Source organism: Grus americana, unplaced genomic scaffold (assembly GCF_028858705.1).
Source record: "Grus americana isolate bGruAme1 unplaced genomic scaffold, bGruAme1.mat scaffold_91, whole genome shotgun sequence".
In the NCBI taxonomy this organism is placed as follows: Eukaryota; Metazoa; Chordata; class Aves; order Gruiformes; family Gruidae; genus Grus; species Grus americana.
Window position 1 is genome coordinate 141,697 of NW_026562100.1, and position 19,417 is coordinate 161,113.

Consider the following 19,417-nt stretch of genomic DNA (forward strand, 5'->3'; position numbering starts at 1 on the left):
CATTGTTTGATGGGAGGAGCAAGGGGGAAGTGCCAGGCAACCAATCAGAGGAAAGATCACCAGAGGGAAGGGCGGGCACTGTGGGGGAGTGACCCCTCAGACAGCCAATCAGTGAGAGCAGCACCACAGGGAGGGACAGGCCCCGAACCAGGGCAGAGTGACAGCCCAGGGGATCAATCCAGGGCAGCATCACCGCAGTGGAGGAGACTGACAGCCCTCCCGACCTATGCCGGCGAAGCCCAGTGTGAGAGGAAGGCGGGCTCCCTGGCAGACAGGCCCAGGGAGGTCCTGAGGCTGAGCAGCCCCTGGCCCAGGCTTGGGGCCCCTCTTCCCCCTTCCACCCCTCTGCCCCCGTCTCCCTCTCCCCCCCTGCCCACCCACATGTTCTGGATGGACATAGTAGGAGGCAGTCCTATTACCTTTGACAGGAAACATTCAGCTCTTCCAAGGAAAAAGAGAAAGGTTGGATGCAGCTCATCCGAACAACCAAAATCCAATGTTTTCCTTCTCCTCAGTGGAAAATCAGTGGGTCAGTGCCCACTGACTCCTTCCATTGTCCTTCTCTTGTCAAGTCCTCACTTCAGCCAGTTCTTCTCCTATAAAAACACCTGAAGAACCCTGTAACATGAAAGCTGTTTCAAATCCTCCGGTATAATAAGGGAGAATTTGAACGTTCTCAAATGAGAGGCAATGTTTTTCGCAAAGCTTTCCAAATTGTCCAAATTCTGCTGCCGCTGAAATTAGTGGGGGTCTTTCTTCAGTGGGAGCAGAATTCAACAAGCTGTAACGCTTCAGCAAATTCTACCCCAAGCATTTTGCATGGGGACTGTGCAAATGCAATCCTAATGTCACAAAATGGCTGAAAAATGCAGCTGTACTGCTGTATACTTTTGGAAGGGAGTCTACCTGTCTTATCTGGAGTGGTCAACATGGATTCACCAAGGGGAAATCCTGCCTGACCAATCTGACAGCCTTTTATGATGGCACGATTGGGTAGGTGGATGAAGGGAGAGCAATGGATGTTGTCTACCTTGACTTCAGCAAGGCTTCTGACACATCTCTCATCACATCCTCATAAGCAAGGCGTCCACCACGCCTCACCCTTACAGCACTGTCCTGTTGCTGTTACCAGTGATAGTAACACTAATTCCAAAACATCCTTGAGAGCAGCTTTATTCTTCCTTGGCACCAAATCTCAGCCTGCTCAGCCCTTGAAAGGACTACCTCAAATCTCTGCCACCCAAATCTCTCCAACCTTCTGTCATCTACACTCTTTTACCCCAGGACCCTTCCCCCCATCACTTCAGCACACTGCCTCGTCCCGGTTTCTGTAGCTGGGTGAAGTCAGGGAACTCCCTGGCACAACAGCCTTCCTTACAAAACCTTTTCTCCGTGCTAATCCCACTTGTATCAGCTCCTGCCATGTACAGCTCCATCCTCCTGCAGAGCTCCACTGGACGGGCAGTTTTCCTGTTTCTTTCATGCCCATTCACCTTCACAACCTTTTAGTACTGTGTGCATATCAAACACTGTCTCAAGGAACACGTGGATCCTTGGTGATCAGCACAGCCCTCCTTGGTGAGCTCAGCACCAGGACACACCTTACAAGGCCACCGTGTCCCCAGCCCTCCTTGGTGAGCTCAGCACCAAGACACGTATCTAAGGCCATACTCGCCCACCCTTGGCTCATTGCAGACGCGGTCTACACACCTGCGTGGTCAAGGGAGGCAGCAGCTGCTGAGAGGGAGCGGGAGCAGCGGCTCCTGGCCGAACGGCTGCACTCCAAATGGGAGCAGCAGCAGGCAGGGGAGCTCCAGCGGCTGCGGGAGCTGAACCAGCAGCAGCGGGCGGCGCAGATCCGCCAGCTGCTGCGCTCAAAGGAGGCTGAGCTGCGCGAGGTGCAGGGGATGCTGCAGCAGCAGCGTGGCGACACCATCTGTCATGCACGGGACCTGCAGCAGCAGCTGGCCAAGGAGGTGGTGAGAAGAGCCTGGAGCAGCAGCCGGGCCCGCGGGAAGCTCCAGGACGTCCTCGGCAAGCTGCGCTGGGACACCAATGGCGAGCAGGCTGCCCGCATCCTCCGCCTGCAAGACGAACTGCTGCAACAGAGGAGACTCTTCCATAATTACATCTTGGAGCAGTTCAAGGGCCAGCAGCCTGCTTCCTGCAAGGAGGCCAGGGCCAAGGCTACGGCCTGCCAGCACCTGCAGACCCTCCTGGACACTGGGACCATCGGGCCCTGCTCTTTGGAGAGCCTCACGGCATCTCCCTCCTGCCACGCTGGCCTCCAGGAGGAAGGAAGCGGCGTGGAGGTTTTGCTCGAGGCTGCGGGGCAAGACTTGGCGCCGCACAGCTTGCACTCCCCGCCACAAGGAAGTGCCGGCAGCGGGCGGTCTGTGGCAGAGGTGGGCGTTCAGACCGAATCAGAGAATCAGGAGGACTGGCTGCTTGGGAGCAGTCATAGCAGGCTGCTGGAGCAGAACGCCTGCCTCCAGAGCACCCTGAAAGACCTGGAGAGGCGGTGCCGTGCCCTTCAAGAGGAGAACTGTCTTCTGAGGAAGGGAAGCTCTCCTGAAGTGCGGGAGGAGGTGGAGAAGCTCAAGCAGAAGAGCGCTAAGCTGCATCTCCTTAAGCAAGCAGCTGCAAGAGAGAGCCAGGAAACTGCAGAGCATCCATCAGCTGATCAATGCTCGAGTGCCACTGCACATCTAAAGCTCCCCTGAGGAACTGTGTAGGACGTCGTTCCCTCAGCAGAGAGCTGGAGAAATGGGAGAGCCTGCTGGAGCTTTGCTGGCATGGGCCGAGCAGGATGACTTCTGACAGAAGGCTGCTGAGGAGCTTCAGGCTCAAGTGGCTGCAGATGAAGAGGGCTCCTGTTATGTGAGCACCCACTGCCCAACCTGGTCCCCTCACATCTTGCTGAAGAAGCTCGTGGAGGAGGCTGAGGCCACTAATTCAGGCCATATTGTAGTTGTTGCCAAGGAGGAGTAAAACCATTCCCGAGCCAGGGCAGCCGGGAGGCCGAGCTGCACCTCTCCGTCTCGCAGGTGACACAGGTCAGCGGGATGCTGCGGAGCGTCTGGAAGGCCGAGCCCGACACGCTGCTGCCCTCCCTGCAGGAACTCTTCGCTGTCATCTCCACCGCCGGTGAGTACCGCCCGCCGGGAAACGCGGCCGAGGGCTGGTGGTGGTGGTGGTGGGAGGGGTGTAGAGTAATGTGGGGACTTGAGGAGAGCGGCAGGTTTGCCAACAGAAAGGAAAAGTTATACTGCTAGCATCGGTCGCTTTGCAGACATTGCCTTGGAACTGTTGCTTCCTGCCCAGATACTGAAAAGCAACTTTTTGGCCATGGAGAAAGCAAAGCCTTTTCTTCTCTTCTCCCCAACCCCCGCCCAAGAAGAGCTACAGGGGAAATGGTGATTTATTTAGCTGCAGAGCAGCATGGTTTTTGGAAAAACTCCTGTTGCAACGCTTTAAATGATATACTGGAGCAGAGCTGGAGTGTCCTGTTAGGAAAAAGTAAAATTCAATACCAAAAGCTGCTCTTCCTCTTGCTCCCTCCAGAGGGGTAGCTTAGGTCTTGGAACTGTTTAGTCTACGAAACTGGGATATATGTAAAGAAGATACAAAACGTGGGTATCATAAGAAGGATTTGCTGTCTGAGTAATGTCAATGCGATTGTAAACAGGTCCTTTCTGACCTCAAAAAAATCTGTGAAGGACTGTATTAGCTCAGATTGGAAAGCGCCTTTGCTGTTGAGGCAGCTGGGCAACTTAACGTTATAACATTATATATTGCTATAACTGGCATGGTTAGCAGGCAGTTGTTGAGATAGGATGTGGGAATTATCAGCTGTGTTGGATCCTTAACATCAAGTATGATAAACAATTGTATGGTGGTGCTTTTTAGATAAAAAAACCCCCACTTCTCAGTTCTGTTGATGACGGAGGAGGAAGTTGGCAGATTGTCACTTTCTTGCACGGATATTAGGTGAATGAAAGGCGTTTGTAATTCAGCGCCTTCATCCGTTGACGCTTTTCAATTTTGTTTTGCTTTGTAATGATAGAACGTTAGATGGAGGACAGACTTGTCTCAAAACTTTGCAATTATAGTGAAGTCGTAGGAGAGAAGATAAAGCCTATTTTTTCTATGGGGTTTTCTTTTTAGTTTCTTACGCTTTGTCATATTCAACTATTACAGATCCTTCATTCGAACCTTCTGTTGCACTGGCAAGTCTTGTGCAGCACAGACCATTACAGATGATTACAGTTCTCATCAGGAGCCTGACTACAGATCCAAATGTGAAAGATGCAAGTATGACTCAAGCTCTGTGCAGGTCTGTAAAGGCAGGAAAAGTCTCTTTTTCTTGCCTTTTTTTGAAGCTATTTGTCGCTTAGGTTCCATTAAAAAAAAACCCCCATACAAACAAAAGCCATAGGAGAAGAAAACCCTCTTCAAATGGTATTCTAAGTTGTGCTGTTTGGCATGTGAAGGTACTATGTATTTATGATGCTATGGCTGTTACTGGCATGGTTTCAGTTGAAGGTTGCTGCCTTGATCGCTAATGTGGCTTCTTCCTCATGCTTTGTTAGGGGTAGAAGAGGGTGAAATAGAAACTAAGAGGAAGCCAGCGGTGTTCCTTTTAGATGCTATGTTTAGATCTCCCACCTTATGGGAGGTGGTATAAACAGGAAACTTCATGGTGTTTACAATCAAGCTGAGAAACAAGGTCTTGTTTTCAGAAGATCAACCTTTCTGCTTTTCCAAGAGGCAGAGTGGTGCTCTCGCATGATTGTCTTACCCATCATCTGGTTAGAAATGAGTTTTACTGCTTAGTTTTGAGGGTTTTAATCTGCTTAGATATCCTTGTGGATTTTTAGTAGGATTCACAGGGAACAGCCTCTGTTTCCATCTTCTCTCAAGGCTCCGGAGGTTTGTTGGATGTTCTTTGAATAGTAGAAGAATAGCAATGATGTAAAAACAATTGCATATTATGCTTCTTGTCACTAATGTAAACGTGAGTCAACGTTGAGATAAGTTGCGCTGTTAACAGACTGTGATTCAGATTGCAATCTTGGTTAGTATCTTCAGCTATGTGAATAATAGCTGTGCAGCAAGTTGACAATGGGGGAAAGATGAAGACCTTGAAGCTCGTTGAATTATTGTTTTTAAAGCCTATGGAAGAAGCTGTTACTGAGCAGTGAAGGGTAGAAAAATGAGTGGAGCAGTTAAACAGGAGACTGTTAGAAATTTGTGTTGTTTAAAAAAAGTAACTTTAAAAAAGTCTGTCCACTGAAATAACGTCTGCTGTATTATTTTTTAATGCTTACACATTCATGTAGCGTAGCACTTGCGTATCTTGGTGAAATACTGAGGGGTTTTTTCACAGTGAAAACATTTCTGGTGTTTACATTAAATTGCGAAGCCATATTTCATTTGAAAACATAATGAGAAGCAGCAGCATTGATATTGTAATTTGGTGTAAGACATATCCTTCGGAGACTTTAAAATCTGTTCAGTCAAGCAGATTCTTTTAACTAAGCTGTGTGCCCAGTCTAAAATTCAAAGCTGGGAAATTCAGAAGGATTTGTGCATGCTAATAATTTGCCAGTAATGTGCTGGTGATTAATTTTCATGTTAGTGTAATTGTAACATTTACATTGCGGTACCCGCTTCAACCCAATGTGATTGTCTAATTGTAGCTTTAGAATGGCTTCTCTGTGCGCCTCTGCTTAGGGAAGTAATGCAGTGCTGAGCTTTGGGTGTAATAGGAGCTGTTATTAGCCCACAAGTGCTCTTTCTTCATACTAGCCGTCTGGTGGGGGTTTTTCCTCTTCTTTTTGAAAGAGCAGTGCAATCTTACTTGCCTCGTTCATTCTTTGAAGTAATACTTGATTTTAAGAGTCTCTAGTTCTGTTCCAAGGAGCTCACTTCTTAGGTACCCCTGGTTATTTCTGTTTGTAGATACTCTCATGTCAACACTGTACCCAGTTTCTTTTTCCATCTCTGGCAACCCCTTGCAGTGATTACTCTCTTCTGGCTTAGAGGAGTCATTGTAAAGAGAATAATGCAGCTGGAATGTCTGGAGCACCAAATGACAAGTTGTCATCAGGCTTGCATCATTCCCAGGTGATGCAGAGCTCCAGGCACAGCAAGGTCTCCTGATGGGAGGAAGCTGATCTTTGGTGACTGCAAATTAGAGACCTTGTTGCACACTTCCTGAGGACAACTTTCATGACCCTGCAGAGTCTGTCTAAAGTTGACCACAGATTAGTAAATAATCTGTAATTAGACTAATAAATGGAATCTTTTCAGTCAGGGGTTATATTAGGTACAGGTTCGTATAAGAAATGGCGCTTGCTTTTTGGAATCATTGAGCTGTTCTTAATTAGCTCACCTGTTTCATGAAACCTTCCCTGAAGCATCAGTGAGGGAAAGCAGAAAACTGTGGAATCTCTTCTAGGATATACGACTACGTTAAGGGTCTACTACAGAGGCCTCAGAGGAGGTTGACTGCCTGTACTCACTATCCTGACAAGTACACTGCTTACTTGCACTTTGCTAAGAAAAATTCCAGACGTGACCAGGCCCTTTGCCCTGTTGCTAAAAATGTAAAATATTGTAAAAGATGTTAAATGTTTGGATGGGGATGCTTTGTAGTCTGAGGATCTTCTGTTTTATTGTTGGTTTGGTTTTGTGGTTTGTTTGTTTCTCTAATCTGAGGGATTTGCATTTGAGGTGGCAGATTCTTTGTCTGATGTGGCTAAGCAGCTATTTTTGTGAAAGAAGTTACTGTCTGAGGTTGCACAGCTAATTTCTTTCTCTCCAGAGATATCAGAAATATTGTCCTTGTTAGGCACATATATGGATAGCAGACCTGCTCGTTTTAGGGTGCTATGAGGCAGAAGGTCCTCTTGAGGTCTTGAAGGTTTTTTTAATCTGGTCAAACACGAAAAACATCCTCTATGTTTTCATTCATGCTCATCACGTCCCGTATTGTTATCTGCTTTTGTATTAAAAATGCAGTCATTGATTGCAACAGAGCAGGAGAGAAGTAAATGCAACACAGAGAGAGGATTTAGTAACCAAAAGGTCTAATCGTCAGCTACTGGATACCAGAGTAGATGTTTTTAGGCCACTCTCAAGCATGTCTGCAAGTTTACTTCTGTTTCCTCTTCTGGCTTTTGTTTCTGCTCTTCAGAGCATTGACTCTGCTTGTAAAGAGCAGAAACAGATTTGAAGGACGGGAATTCTCTCTTTGTCAGATATACAGAGAATGGGGCTTCTCTTTACAAGGTTAGTCATAGTGAAATGATAGCCATTGTCCTCTTAGTAAGAGTGTTGAATAGTTTAGTGGTTAATTATACTGACTGGAGATGACACAGGGTGGCCCATCACATAACCAGAGCAATGGGATGGAACACTGGGAGCTCCAGCTCCTACCCAAAAGCACTGGGTGTCATTTGGAGTTTGTTAGTCAGTGTGGCTGAAAGTGCATGTAGTATAAAGATGGTAATCAGGTATTTTAGAAGAGTTGTTCTAATGGAGGGCTCTACAGAATACTCTTGACCTGTCTCAAAAGATAATGAAGAAAACCAAATATATTGTCATTTGGCTTGAATTAACTGTGCGGGTGTTTGTGCCACTACTGAAAAATATGAAGCCTACAAATTGGAGAGGGGCAAGGAGGAGGTTTGAAGACGATATAGTACTGTGAGGTTCAGGGCCTGTTTTTAGGTTAAGGTTAATTCTTTGCAGGGCAAAGCAGTTTTGGCCTACTTTCTTGATTCCCTGTTTTAGAAAGTATATGGAAAGGGCGCTCAGAATGAACATGTTTGAATTTAACACCTTGGGGAAATGAGAGCTTTGTGTAAATTGTGAGCAATGATTATGATGTTGCCATGTGTTTTTTGTAGTAACATGAAAGAAACCCACTAAGATCTGTGCATGATTGTTAAAAAGGCAGTCCTAACGATTCCTTGAGATAAACCTTTGAATGTTATATGTGCAGATAGTATGTAATTCTAAGATATTTAAATTTTACAATGCATGTACTATACATTTTTCATATCCAAATTATAAACTCTTGTGTTGGGTTTGTGTGGCAAGGTTTTGGTAGCAGGGGGGGCTACAGGGGTGGCTTCTGTGAGAAGCTGCCAGAAGCTTCCCCTGTGTCTGACAGAGCCAATGGCAGCCGGCTCCAAGATGGACCCGCCCCTGGCCAAGGCCGAGCCAATCAGCGCCTCTGTGATAACATATTTAAGAAGTAAAAAAAAAACAGAGAGAGCTTTTGCAGCCGGAGAGAGGAGTGAGAAGATGTAAGAAACTCTGCAGACACCCAGGTCAGTGCAGAAGGAGGGGCAGGAGGTGCTCCAGGCACCGGAGCAGAGATCCCCCTGCAGCCCATGGTGAAGGCCATGGTGAAGCAGGCTGTCCCCCTGCAGCCCATGGAGGAAGGATGAGGGGGTGCAGAGATTCCCCCTGCAGCCCATGGAGGAAGGATGAGGGGGTGTAGAGATTCCCCCTGCAGCCCATGGAGGAAGGATGAGGGGGTGTAGAGATTCCCCCTGCAGCCCATGGAGGAAGGATGAGGGGGTGTAGAGATTCCCCCTGCAGCCCGTGGAGGACCCCACGCCGGAGCAGGTGGAGGGACCTGAAGGAGGCCGTGGCCCGTGGGAAGCCCACACTGGATCAAGTTGCTGGCAGGACCTGTGGACCCATGGAGAGAGGAGCCCACGCCAGAGCAGGTTTGCTGGCAGGACTTGTGACCCTGTGGGGGACCCACGCTGGAGCAGTTTGCTCCTGAAGGTCTGCACCCCGTGGGAGAGACCACGCTGGAGCAGTTCGTGAAGGACTGTAGCCCGTGGGAGAGGCTCCATGTAGGAGCAGGGGAACGATGAGAGGAGTCCTCCCCGTGAGGAGGAAGAAGCGGCAGACTCAAAGATTAATTAGAGTTGTACATTTTTTATCTTTGCTGGATGCCTTAGCACTTCAGGGGGAGTAAAATGCCACCCCCCACCCCCCCCCTCATTTGCTGAAACTTTGGCTTTTGTTTGCCTATCACCACGCACTTTCAGTGCTCTGGTTTAAATTCTTTGGTGGCATCTCCGTGTGAGGCTCGCTGCGATTTTGGGGATGCTGTGGTGGCCGGGGAAGGGCGATGAGATGCTCGGAGCATCTCGCCATGGACCCGGAGGTCCCCACTTGTCCCGTTTCCTCCTACGTTTCCTCCTGAAGCTTTAAAACTTAATAATATAAAAGCAGCGGGGGATCTGAGCCGCCCCGTAACGGGTATTTTCCCAAGGGTTTGCGCCTCACTCGTATGTTGGCAGCTTGTGCTGTGAAACACACCAAAACGCCGCTTATGCCTTTCGCCCCGGCGTTTACACCCCATTTCTCTCCTCCGGGTAGGTTTGGTTCAAAACAGAGCTGGTTTCTCCCCATCCACTAAGTTTTCCAAGCAGGATGAGTTTTGGGGTTGCGTGGCTTTAAATAACCGCCCATGCCCAAGATTCCGATTCCAAGAAACGGTCACTTTTTGTGTACCTGGAGTTGGTACACAGCGGGCGACACTGAGCTCCTCTCGGTGAGGGTTACTGCGGTGTCCTGGGGGGGGTCTAACCCCCCTTGATTGATCCCCAAAACCCCAAAACCGCTGACCGACGTCAGGATGAGCCAGGACGAGGGTTACAAAATGACGCTGCTGGAAGAGTTACAGGTAGGGGCTCTGCCGAGGGGCCCAACGTCCCCGATGCCCCCCCACCCCGCCCCAAATGGTTGGAAACCTCTCCCCGAAATCCCGTCGGCATTTCCCCGGAGCGCAGAGGGATGCGGAGGGGGGAGATGCTTTGTGCCGGGGAGGGCTCCCGGCGGCAGGTTCAGCGTCGTTGGTCGGAGTACGGGGGCAAAACGGTTTCTAAGAGAGACGGAGACTTTCCCCGTGTCACCCGCGGGGTGTTTGACTCCCAAACCACCCCGTGTATTCCCACTCCAACACCCACCTAATGCGCTCGAGCTTGTGATTTCGTTTAAATTGCGATTTTTTCTTTTTTAAAACTGCGATTTTTTTTTTGAAACCGCAATTTTTTCTTTAAACAGCGATTTTTTTTTTTTAAATTGCAATTTAAAGCGATTTTATTAAGCCCTTTCATCCCATACCTTTTCCCGGCTTGGGGTTTGGAGTTTCTTGGGGTTGGTTTTTTTGGGGATTTTTTTTTTTTTTTTTGGCAAAACCAAAGGGGAGCAGGATGCATTTTTGCTAAGAGGGGACGGAGGGTGGCGGAGGCCATCATCGGAGAGAGGACAGGAAAGCCACGGGCGCGTGATAATCCGGCTGCCGGGTTACGTGGGCGAGTCCCAGGAGCTGGCGGGGAGTTAGCAACAGGTCGGCTCTGAAATTAATACTCGGGGACCAGCAAACTCGTTTCCAGACAGGAGCGTTTCTTCCTCTTGTTCGTTAAATTAACCGGTGCCTTTCCCGAGCATCGCTGCCGTGCGGTGGCAGGTGATGCTGTTCAGTCGAAGCAGAAATTTGGGGGATAAAAAGCAGATTTCACGTTAGTGTTTGCATCTTAAATCGTAACAAGTTATTTATTCTCTGGCTTTGGGTTTGTTTTTTTTTTTTTTTTAAGTAAGTCTTTGTGATTAATGCATCATCATTAGTACGACGGGCAGCATATGCCAGCGCAGTGTTTGAAGTTTTATTTTAAATTATGGGTTTGGTTCTTTTGGGCTGTTTCCCAGTGCCCGGTGTAGCTCTTGCTTCTTGAATTTCGTCCAACAGCCCTGCCAGGTCCCCAAGTTTTCTTGGTATTTTGCTCTTCTTCAAACTTCGGTTTCAGAAATCGAGCAACTGGGTGCGAATCTTGGAGGGTTTTTTTGGTTTTTTTTTTTTTTGTGTTTGAACGATGCTACGGGCTGTTTTATTGGGTTATGGGAAGAGAAACCTCCTCCAAGTCCGTGCTTTTAGGGCTGTGCCTGGAGGAGGAGGCACGCGGAGGCGTGATGCTCGTGGATTTGGGTGGACGCGGGGGTGGACGATGGCCGGGAGGACGTAAGGGAGCTCTGCGCAACTTTTCCCTTCTCCTTTCTAAACAGGGAGATGACGAAGAGGCAGCGATTGACCAAGGAAGAACGAGCAACGTCGTCAATATTCACTATGAGAAGGAGGAGTTGGAAGGTGAGTCTCTGCTGAGATCCCGGTAGAGGAGCCGCCAGCCCAGCGCCTTTTCCTGTCGCACAAAGTCCCTGCGACGTCCCTTGCTTGGCATTTTAGATGATCGGGAACCATCACTTGTTGTTGCTCTCTCGTTGCAAAGTTTGAGTAAAATAGGCTTGGGAAAAAAGGGCAGGTCTGTGACGTTCAGGGATCCAGTTAAAAGAAAATTAAGAGAAGTTGGTGTTTCCTCCTGGGGTGGCTGCACTGATTTAATTGCGGCATCTGCATCAAGCGTCTCCGCGGTATCGAGAACGATGCAAACGCCGCTTTTTCGCAGGCCACCGGACCCTGTACGTGGGCGTGCGGATGCCGCTGGTGAGGCAAAGCCACCGGCATCACCGTCCCCACAGCCAGAAGCATCGGGAACGGGAACGGGAGAAGGACTCTGCCCCGACGGAGCAGGGCTACCACTGTAAGTCCCGCCGCAGCGTTCACTGAACTCCTCGGGGCTACGTGGGTGCTGGGGTCTTCTGCAAGCAGGTCCCCGTGCCGGTTTGAGTGGCTTGCTGTTCTTCCGAGGGAAAGCGGCATCATTTAGCAGGACCCTCTCTCTTTTCCCAAACTTTCCTCTTTCTTCTCTTTTTTTTTTATTTTTATTTTTTTATTTTTTTAAGACAGTTAAATGCATAAAGGATTTAGGCTTGCCTTCCTCAGAGGGATCCTGGCTTTAAAAATGGAACTGTGGGGAAGGGAAGGTGCCCATCCTTATGCAGAGGTGGATTAGATGCTTCTCCTTCTCTGGGGCTCTGTGCAAGCCTGGACAGAGCCAGGGCAGAGGGGCCAGCCCGATGTTTATGGTGCCGATCGATGCCCGCTTTGCCTATGAGCGTGACGGGCCGTATTCGGGCACGGTAACGGGACGGGGCTTTGCCTTCTGCCCCCAGACACTCCGTCCCAGCGAGTGCAGTTCATCCTCGGGACCGAGGAGGACGAGCAGCACGTTCCCCATGACTTGTTCACCGAGCTGGATGAGATCTGCGTGAAAGAGGGTGAAGATGCCGAGTGGAAGGAAACGGCAAGGTAAATCCCTGCTGCCGGCCGCGGTGGGAGAGGAGTCCCCTCGCCGGCAGCGCCCGCGGGCTCTGCTTTCCGCTCTCCGGGACTTTGGCAAAGCTTTTGCAGGTGCCGATGCGAGGAGCCTTCTCTCGCCGCCCTGTAGCTCTGTTAAAGGGGTTGCGGAGCTGAGGCCGTTTCCTCGCAATGGGGCTGATCGCGCCTGATGTCCGCAGGTGGCTGAAGTTTGAGGAGGACGTGGAAGACGGCGGCGAGCGCTGGAGCAAGCCCTACGTGGCCACGCTGTCCTTGCACAGCCTCTCTGAGCTGAGGAGTTGCATCATCAACGGGACGGTGCTGCTGGACATTTGTGCCAACAGCATCGAAGAGATTGCAGGTACCGCGGGCGCCGCGTCTCTGCGGGAACGGCCGAGCTCGGTTTGCCGCGGTGCCCTCCGCTCCCGAATCAAACCCTGCCCCAACGGCGCGTCCTTTTCCAGAAACCCCGCTGTGTTTTTAAGTTGGTTTTGGATGCAGGCTGGGCGTGCAACAGTCACACCAGCTTTTTCTGGTGTGTTTTTTCCATTTTTTTTTTTTGAATGTGTAGAGTCAGACAGAAAGGCCAGACGGGGCAAGAAAATTGCATTATTTCGAATGGGAAATAATTATCTTAGCAGAGTGATGAATAAGCACTTTGCTCGTGTTTTTTAGCAAAAGAAACTTCTTGCTTTCGCTGCAAAGGCTGAACTGTATTAAAATGTCTTGCTAAGCAAGGCTGGGCCTGTGTCAGGGGATCCTGCGTGGCACAGCCTTCCCCCGGGGGCTTCGGGGATTGGGACCTGGGGGGGTTTCTGCTCTGACGGCTTCGTTTCCCTTTGCCATCCCCAGATATGATCCTGGGCCCGCAAGACCAGTCCACGGAGTTTGACGAGCACGTGCGGGCAAAAGTTCGAGAAGTCCTACTGAAGAAGCATCACCATCAGAATGAGAAGAAAAGAAACAACCTTCTTCCCATCGTCCGCTCGTTTGCTGATGTGAGCAAGAAGCAGTCAGACCTGCACCTCCTTGACAAGCCAGGTGAGGGTTCCTGCAGGGTTTGGCACCAGGTGAGGGTTCCTGCAGGGCTCTGGTCCCATTCGACTTGTCCTGGCAGAGGAGAAGCATCCCAATTGCTCCTTGTCCGTCTTTCTGAGTGTCTTTCTTTTTCCTACCAGCCCAAACACTCACCCCGCATCCTTCTCCTACCACTGCAGAAGCTAAAAATGGGGTGAACCACGAGAGCAACGCGATGGACTTAAGCAAGGTGAGACGCTCGTAGCTATCTTATGCCTTTAGGGCCAGATTTGGTCTTGCAAATTTGGCTGCAGAGTGCTGAGGGCTTTGCTTTTGGGGTATTTGCCTGAAAATCGCTTGTTGTGCCTAGGCGCAGCTGCATTTCATGAAGAAAATTCCCACCGGGGCTGAAGCATCCAACGTGCTCGTAGGAGAGCTGGATTTCCTTCGCCAGCCCATCGTGGCATTTGTCCGCCTGACCCCGGCTGTCCTCCTCTCGGGCATGACGGAAGTTCCCATCCCAACAAGGTCTGAACGAGAAGCACAAAGATTTTATTTCAAAAAACCCCCACCCAACGAAAGAACATCAAGGTGCATGCATCAGTTTGGCGTCCCAAGGGAACAAGGGCAGGGGGAGCGAGGACATTTCTCCCACTCGCATCCCTTCCCTGCTGTGTCTTTCAAACCCCTTGGCCAATTTTAATGAAAATTGGCCCAAAAATTAAATTTGCCATCGGTTTTGGTGAATTTCAAATTCCTGGCGGAGTCGGTGAGCCTACGTGTCCCCTCTGGAGCTGCGCTCGGGGCTGGGGGCTCCCAGGGATTTCCTTGGGTGTCCTTTGAGCAAGGACACGTTCTTCTCGCTCATTGTGTTTTTCTTGCCCAGGTTCCTGTTTGTTTTGCTTGGACCAGAAGGCAAAGCCCATCAGTACCATGAGATCGGCAGGTCCATGGCTACTATCATGACGGATGAGGTGCGAGAAGAGAGAATTCCGGGTCATTTTTGGTTTTCTTCAGCTCTCTGCAGTAGTGAGGAAGAGGATTTGCTTCCCAACTGCCCACACCTCTCCAGATAGCCCACCCCTCGTTCACACGCCGAAGCAAACGCACGGATTTGTATCACCCCACCTCTTGGAGGTTGAAATCCCACCCGGTGTGCATCCTGCACCTCCCCGGGGTCCCCAGCACCCTGTCCCCAGTGGTGGCATTGCCAGGGCCAGTGAAACTTCCCCGCTTTAAGCAAAAGGGTATGGTGTGCCATGAGGGATGGGGACCTCGTGGAGGACATGATTACAAGTACCGTGATGGACAGATTTTTCCATTTGGGGGAATATTTCCTGCCATTACAAGCAGGAAATTTGGGGAAAATGATCTTGCATTTAGCCAGGAGCTTACCGTAGTGCTTAGGACATCGGAGATGGGTTGTCCTCTGAGCAGGTTGTCTCCTGTCGGCAGGTTTTCCGTGACGTTGCCTATAAAGCCGAGAACCGGGCTGACCTCGTGGCCGGCATCGACGAGTTTCTGGATCAGGTCACGGTCTTGCCGCCAGGAGAATGGGATCCATCGATCCGAATCGAGCCCCCGAAAAACGTCCCTTCGCAGGTGGGTGCTGCGGCGGAGGGAGGCGCGAGGGGGACGGGCAGGCCGGCGGCCGGCCGGCCGGGGATGCTGTTCTGGGACCCAGATTCACCAGGTCCCAGTTTGACGCAGTCACATACCCAGACCAGAAGCCCAACAAGCCAGTGGTTACGAATCCATAGCTTTGGCTTATTTCCTTTTTAACAGGGAAAAAGGAAGATGCCAGGAGCTCTCGATGACAGTGCTTCTCACAGCAAGCCAGAGAAACACAGTGGTCCTGAACTGGAGCGCACGGGAAGGTGTGAGCTTTAATAGTTTGTGGGGTTTGTTGTTTGTTTTTTTTTTTTCTCTTTGCCTCTAGAATCGGAGCGTGCACCTTCCCTTGTAGCAGTTTTCTGGGGTTAGTTGGTTCAGTGAAGGGGCTTCACATTACCAGCTCGGTCCCCTGGGCTGGGCAGGTGAGATCTGGGCAGCTGGGCTCAGCCACAGCACCACTGCAGACAGATTTTCTTGATTTGGGGTGGAAGCAGCTGTGTAAATACCTCCAGGGAGAGCTCTGCTGCTTCTCCAAGCAAGGGACAGTTGCAGTAAGAGGGGATGGGCTTTCAGGTTTGGTCCTTTTTCTTTTTGTTGGAGGGGTTTTTTGTGCTTGCTTGGTTTCTGCCGGGTATAAAACGGCCGAAGGAGACTGCTGCTGGTTAGCAATGAAGGTTACTGTCTGCTTGGGCTTGTCCTTCTGCAGCAAAACCCCCTCTGTGTGGTCTTGCAGGGAAACAGTCTATTTGTTTTTCCTTCCTCCAGGCTCTTTGGAGGTTTGATCCTGGACGTGAAGCGCAAAGCCCCGTGGTTCTGGAGCGACTTTCGGGATGGTCTGAGCCTGCAGTGTCTGGCGTCCTTCCTCTTCTGTGCCTGCATGTCCCCTGTCATCACCTTCGGGGGACTGCTGGGGGAGGCGACCGACGGCCACATCGTGAGCACCTCTCTTGGGTGGCGTGGGGGAGCGCAAAACTCATGCAAAATCTTCGCTGCAGTGAATTTGCTTTGGGTTTTTTCTTCTTTTTCCCATTGATTTATTTCCTCACCGCTGCCTCTTCCCTGGACAGAGTGCCATGGAGTCACTGCTGGGCGCATCCATGACCGGCGTGGTGTATTCCCTCTTTGCTGGCCAACCTCTCACCATCCTCGGCAGCACTGGACCCATCCTCGTGTTCGAAAAGATCCTCTACAAATTCTGCAAGTAAGGCCGGCTGCCGCGGCCGAGTGCCGCGAGAGCCTTCAGGAGGCAGTGGTGGAGAAATGAGGTTTTTCTTGTCTTTTTCTCAGTGAGAGTTGTTAGATTTCAGTTGTTTTCTGTGTCGCAGACGTTGCACGCTGCTGCTTTAGTATGTGATGGTGAAAGAGCCCTTGGTCTCTGAAGGATGGATGAGGTTGTTTGGGGGTTTTAGGGTTAAAATGAAGCAGGAAGAGGAGAAGCCCTAAGGATGGGGATCCTTGTGTTGTGATGAGTTTGATGTGAGATGAGACACCCTGATTGCAATTCAATTTATTCTTCAGCCCCAGCTTGCTGGTAGCAGGTGACTGGGTGCAAAATCAGCCGGGGTTTTGGTGTTAGGGCATGGGGGTGATGTGGGAGGACACCACCTTCCACAAAGGGCCCTGACCTCAATTAGCCTCCAAGGCCTTAACACAAGCTAATTGTTAAATAACAATCATGAAATAATTGGCCTCTCCTCCTGCAGGTCCGCACCCTGCACCGCAGCCCCAAGGCTGTCTGTAGTAGGACATGGAAAGTGCATTTACCATCTGCAGCCTTGACGTGCTCCTAAATTGCTCGTGATTTTCCCCGAAGGAAGGCACGGCTCGGCGCCTCTTCCTGGCCTTTCCACCCTTTGTTTTATTTTGGTTTCCCAGGGAGTACGCGCTCTCCTATCTCTCTCTGCGGGCCTGCATCGGGCTGTGGACTGCCTTCTTCTGCATAGTGCTGGTGGCCACCGACGCCAGCTGTTTGGTGTGCTACATCACCCGCTTCACCGAAGAAGCCTTCGCCTCCCTCATCTGCATCATCTTCATCTACGAGGCTCTGGAGAAGCTGAGTCACCTGCGAGAGACCTACCCTGTGCACATGCACAGCAAGCTCGACTTCCTCACCGTCTACTAGTGAGTTTTTTTTTTCCTCCTAAAAGGCTGCTGCCCCTTGGCAGGAGCTCAGGGCTGCACCTCTATTGCCTTTCCCTCACCCTCGTCTTGGCTTTTCTCCTCCCAGCTGTAAGTGTGAGGCACCAAGCCATCCCAGCAAGGCAACCCTGCGTTTCTGGGAGAGCAACGAGATCGACGTGTCTGGCATCGCCTGGGAAAACCTCACGGTGACTGTAAGTGCCCCAAGCCACTACTTCCGCGGCCGCGGGGTCCAGGGGCGTTCACATTTTGCAAAAGTCAGAGCCCTTCGGGTGATGAGGGGCTTCAGACTGTGCTAGTGCTGCTCTGCAAAGGCATTCTTTAAATCTAACGTGTGGTTTTAACCCGCTTGGTCCTGGGAAGGAGAGTCCACCTTGTCCCCCCAACATCGTGGGTAATAACTGTCCTCCTTGACCCTGTCGCAGGACAATTTTTCTGACCAGGAGCAAGGTTAAGTGGGTGGTTTGATTCTTGTAGAAGTTGGAGGACTTAAGTTCCTGCTTGAAGGTAGTCCTTAGCTTCCTTACTTGGTTCCTAAGAACTCCAGTCCTTGCTTGCTTACTCAGCACTGTCTGTAGGTCCATGCATAAATTTGCACGTCTGAGCAGCCTCTCGGGCTGCTGTTGCTGGAAGCAAAGCCCAGGCATAGGATGGGAGGCTCTTCAGGACATCTTCATCCCCTCTTGGCCGTGTCCTGGGAGCCCTTCGCTGGGAAGGGACGATTCGTCTCTTCTCCTTTCCTTCCGCGGTTGTCTTAGCCCTCCTTCCCTGCTCCCTCTTTCTCTATCCCCAAGAACTTCCAGTGTTTCCTTCCCCTCTTGGCGTCTTCTTCAGCCACGGTTGCCTGCCATTCGAGCGGAGGATGTGCCATGGGTCTGTGATATGGTGTCCCATCACATCTCGCCTCTCCGCTCTCCTCTGTGCGGTTCGATGTGTCACTTGTTCAGCTGCTGCTCATTCAATATAAATCTCCGTCAGCAGCAGCAGCAGCAGCAGCAGTTACAAGGTCATGGATCTTGGACCAAGATCCTCAAAAGCCCCGAGTTATCCCAGGTTTCCTTGCCGCACGTGCACTACCTTTGTGTCCTGACGCTCTGTTTCTCCAGGAATGTCGGTATTTGCATGGAGAGTTTCACGGACCTGCCTGTGGACGCAATGGCCCCTACGCGCCTAATGTCCTCTTCTGGTGCTGCATCCTCTTCTTCTCCACCTTTGTCCTGTCGAGCTTCTTGAAGAAGTTTAAAAGCAGCCGTTACTTCCCAACCAGAGTAGGTAGAAGATGGTGGCCGGCAGCAGTCTCCACACTCATTTCCCAAAATGGCTTTCCCGGAGCGCTAAGCAGTATTTGCCACCGCTTGGTCAAGCTGGGAGACATTGACCTTGAAGGCCAAACTCTCCAGCAGCTTGGATGTCCCTCCCTCGTTTCCATGAGTGCTAAACGACCGTGGCGTTTCCCACCTGCCTCGCGACCTGCCCCCGAGCGATATTTTGCTCAGGCAGTGGGATATCCCACAGCAAAGCAGCGACAGGTAAAGTGCCACCAAGCGCCAGGACCCCCGGCAAGATTCGTTTGAAGGTGTTTGGCACCGTCTTTATCGAGCGTCCCTCGGTAAAGCGGTCCGCTCGGCGGGAAAATCAAATTTCTGGGCAGGGCTGCCGGAGGCGATGGCGGGGCTCTGCCCCTGCGCAGAGCGGCTGCACAACTCCCATTTAACCCCCAAAACTTGCATCATCAGTGACTTTAGGGTAGCAGGAGATCCTCATATTTAAGAAAGAGGTGGTGTAGGCACGACCTGTAGCAGCAGTGGCTTAGGAGCCCGCTCCAGGGCTAAACGCCAGCAAGAGCCTTTGCCTGGAGCTGTTGTTCTACAGGCTTGCCTCCCGCAACTCCTCATCCAGCAAAACCTCCGGTGCTTACGCTGAGCTTTGGTTCCCCGGGCCCCCCTGGTCCTCTTGCTGGTGCTAACGCACTTGGCGGCAGCAGTTCCCGTAATCACGGATTGCTATGTAAAATATTTATTGCAGGACCGATCCTTCCGAGATTAATATCTGGGATGAAATGTCGAAAACGACCGTGTGGAAGACTCTCCCTATGAACACAGAAACAGTCTGAATTTGGGGAGGAAAAAGGTAAAGGACCGCATGCGAGCGTGACGAGACGCGCGCGTACGGTTTTCCCGTGCTTCGGCCGGCAATGCTGAGCAAACGAGCAGCGGCGAGGACAGTGGCACGCCAGCCAGCTCCTCTCTGCCGCGGTGGTCCCACGAACAGGGCTCAAACCCCATCTTCCACTGATGATGCTCTCCCTTTTTTTTTTTTTCATTCTTCCCCCTCCCCAGTTTTCATGTTTAGGAATCTTGACTTTGAAGGAGAGGAGCGAGAACGTGACTCAGGGATGTG

The 19,417-nt window shown here is 50.9% G+C and overlaps 1 protein-coding gene across 1 annotated transcript; it reads left to right on the plus strand.

Annotated features, from left to right (window-relative positions):
* The first annotated feature begins 11,091 nt into the window (after nt 1-11,091).
* Nucleotides 11,092-19,063, plus strand: LOC129201293 (electroneutral sodium bicarbonate exchanger 1-like). The gene is made up of 16 exons (XM_054812414.1): nt 11,092-11,179; nt 11,496-11,642; nt 12,103-12,238; nt 12,448-12,608; nt 13,100-13,288; nt 13,426-13,514; nt 13,635-13,792; nt 14,151-14,238; nt 14,720-14,866; nt 15,050-15,141; nt 15,644-15,812; nt 15,946-16,079; nt 16,754-16,999; nt 17,106-17,211; nt 18,124-18,285; nt 19,043-19,063. The coding sequence occupies exons 2-16, from the start codon at nt 11,525-11,527 to the stop codon at nt 19,061-19,063; spliced, it is 2,016 nt and encodes a 671-aa protein (XP_054668389.1). The 5' UTR covers nt 11,092-11,179; nt 11,496-11,524.
* Nucleotides 19,064-19,417: the final 354 nt, after the last annotated feature.

Coding starts and splice junctions, on each gene's coding strand:
- LOC129201293 (XM_054812414.1), top strand. CDS start 11,525: ATGCCGCTGGTGAGGCAAAGCCACCGGCATCACCGTCCCCACAGCCAG. Junction 12,239..12,447: donor GAGTGGAAGGAAACGGCAAG/GTAAATCCCTGC, acceptor TGATGTCCGCAG/GTGGCTGAAGTTTGAGGAGG. Junction 13,289..13,425: donor GCACCTCCTTGACAAGCCAG/GTGAGGGTTCCT, acceptor TTTTCCTACCAG/CCCAAACACTCACCCCGCAT.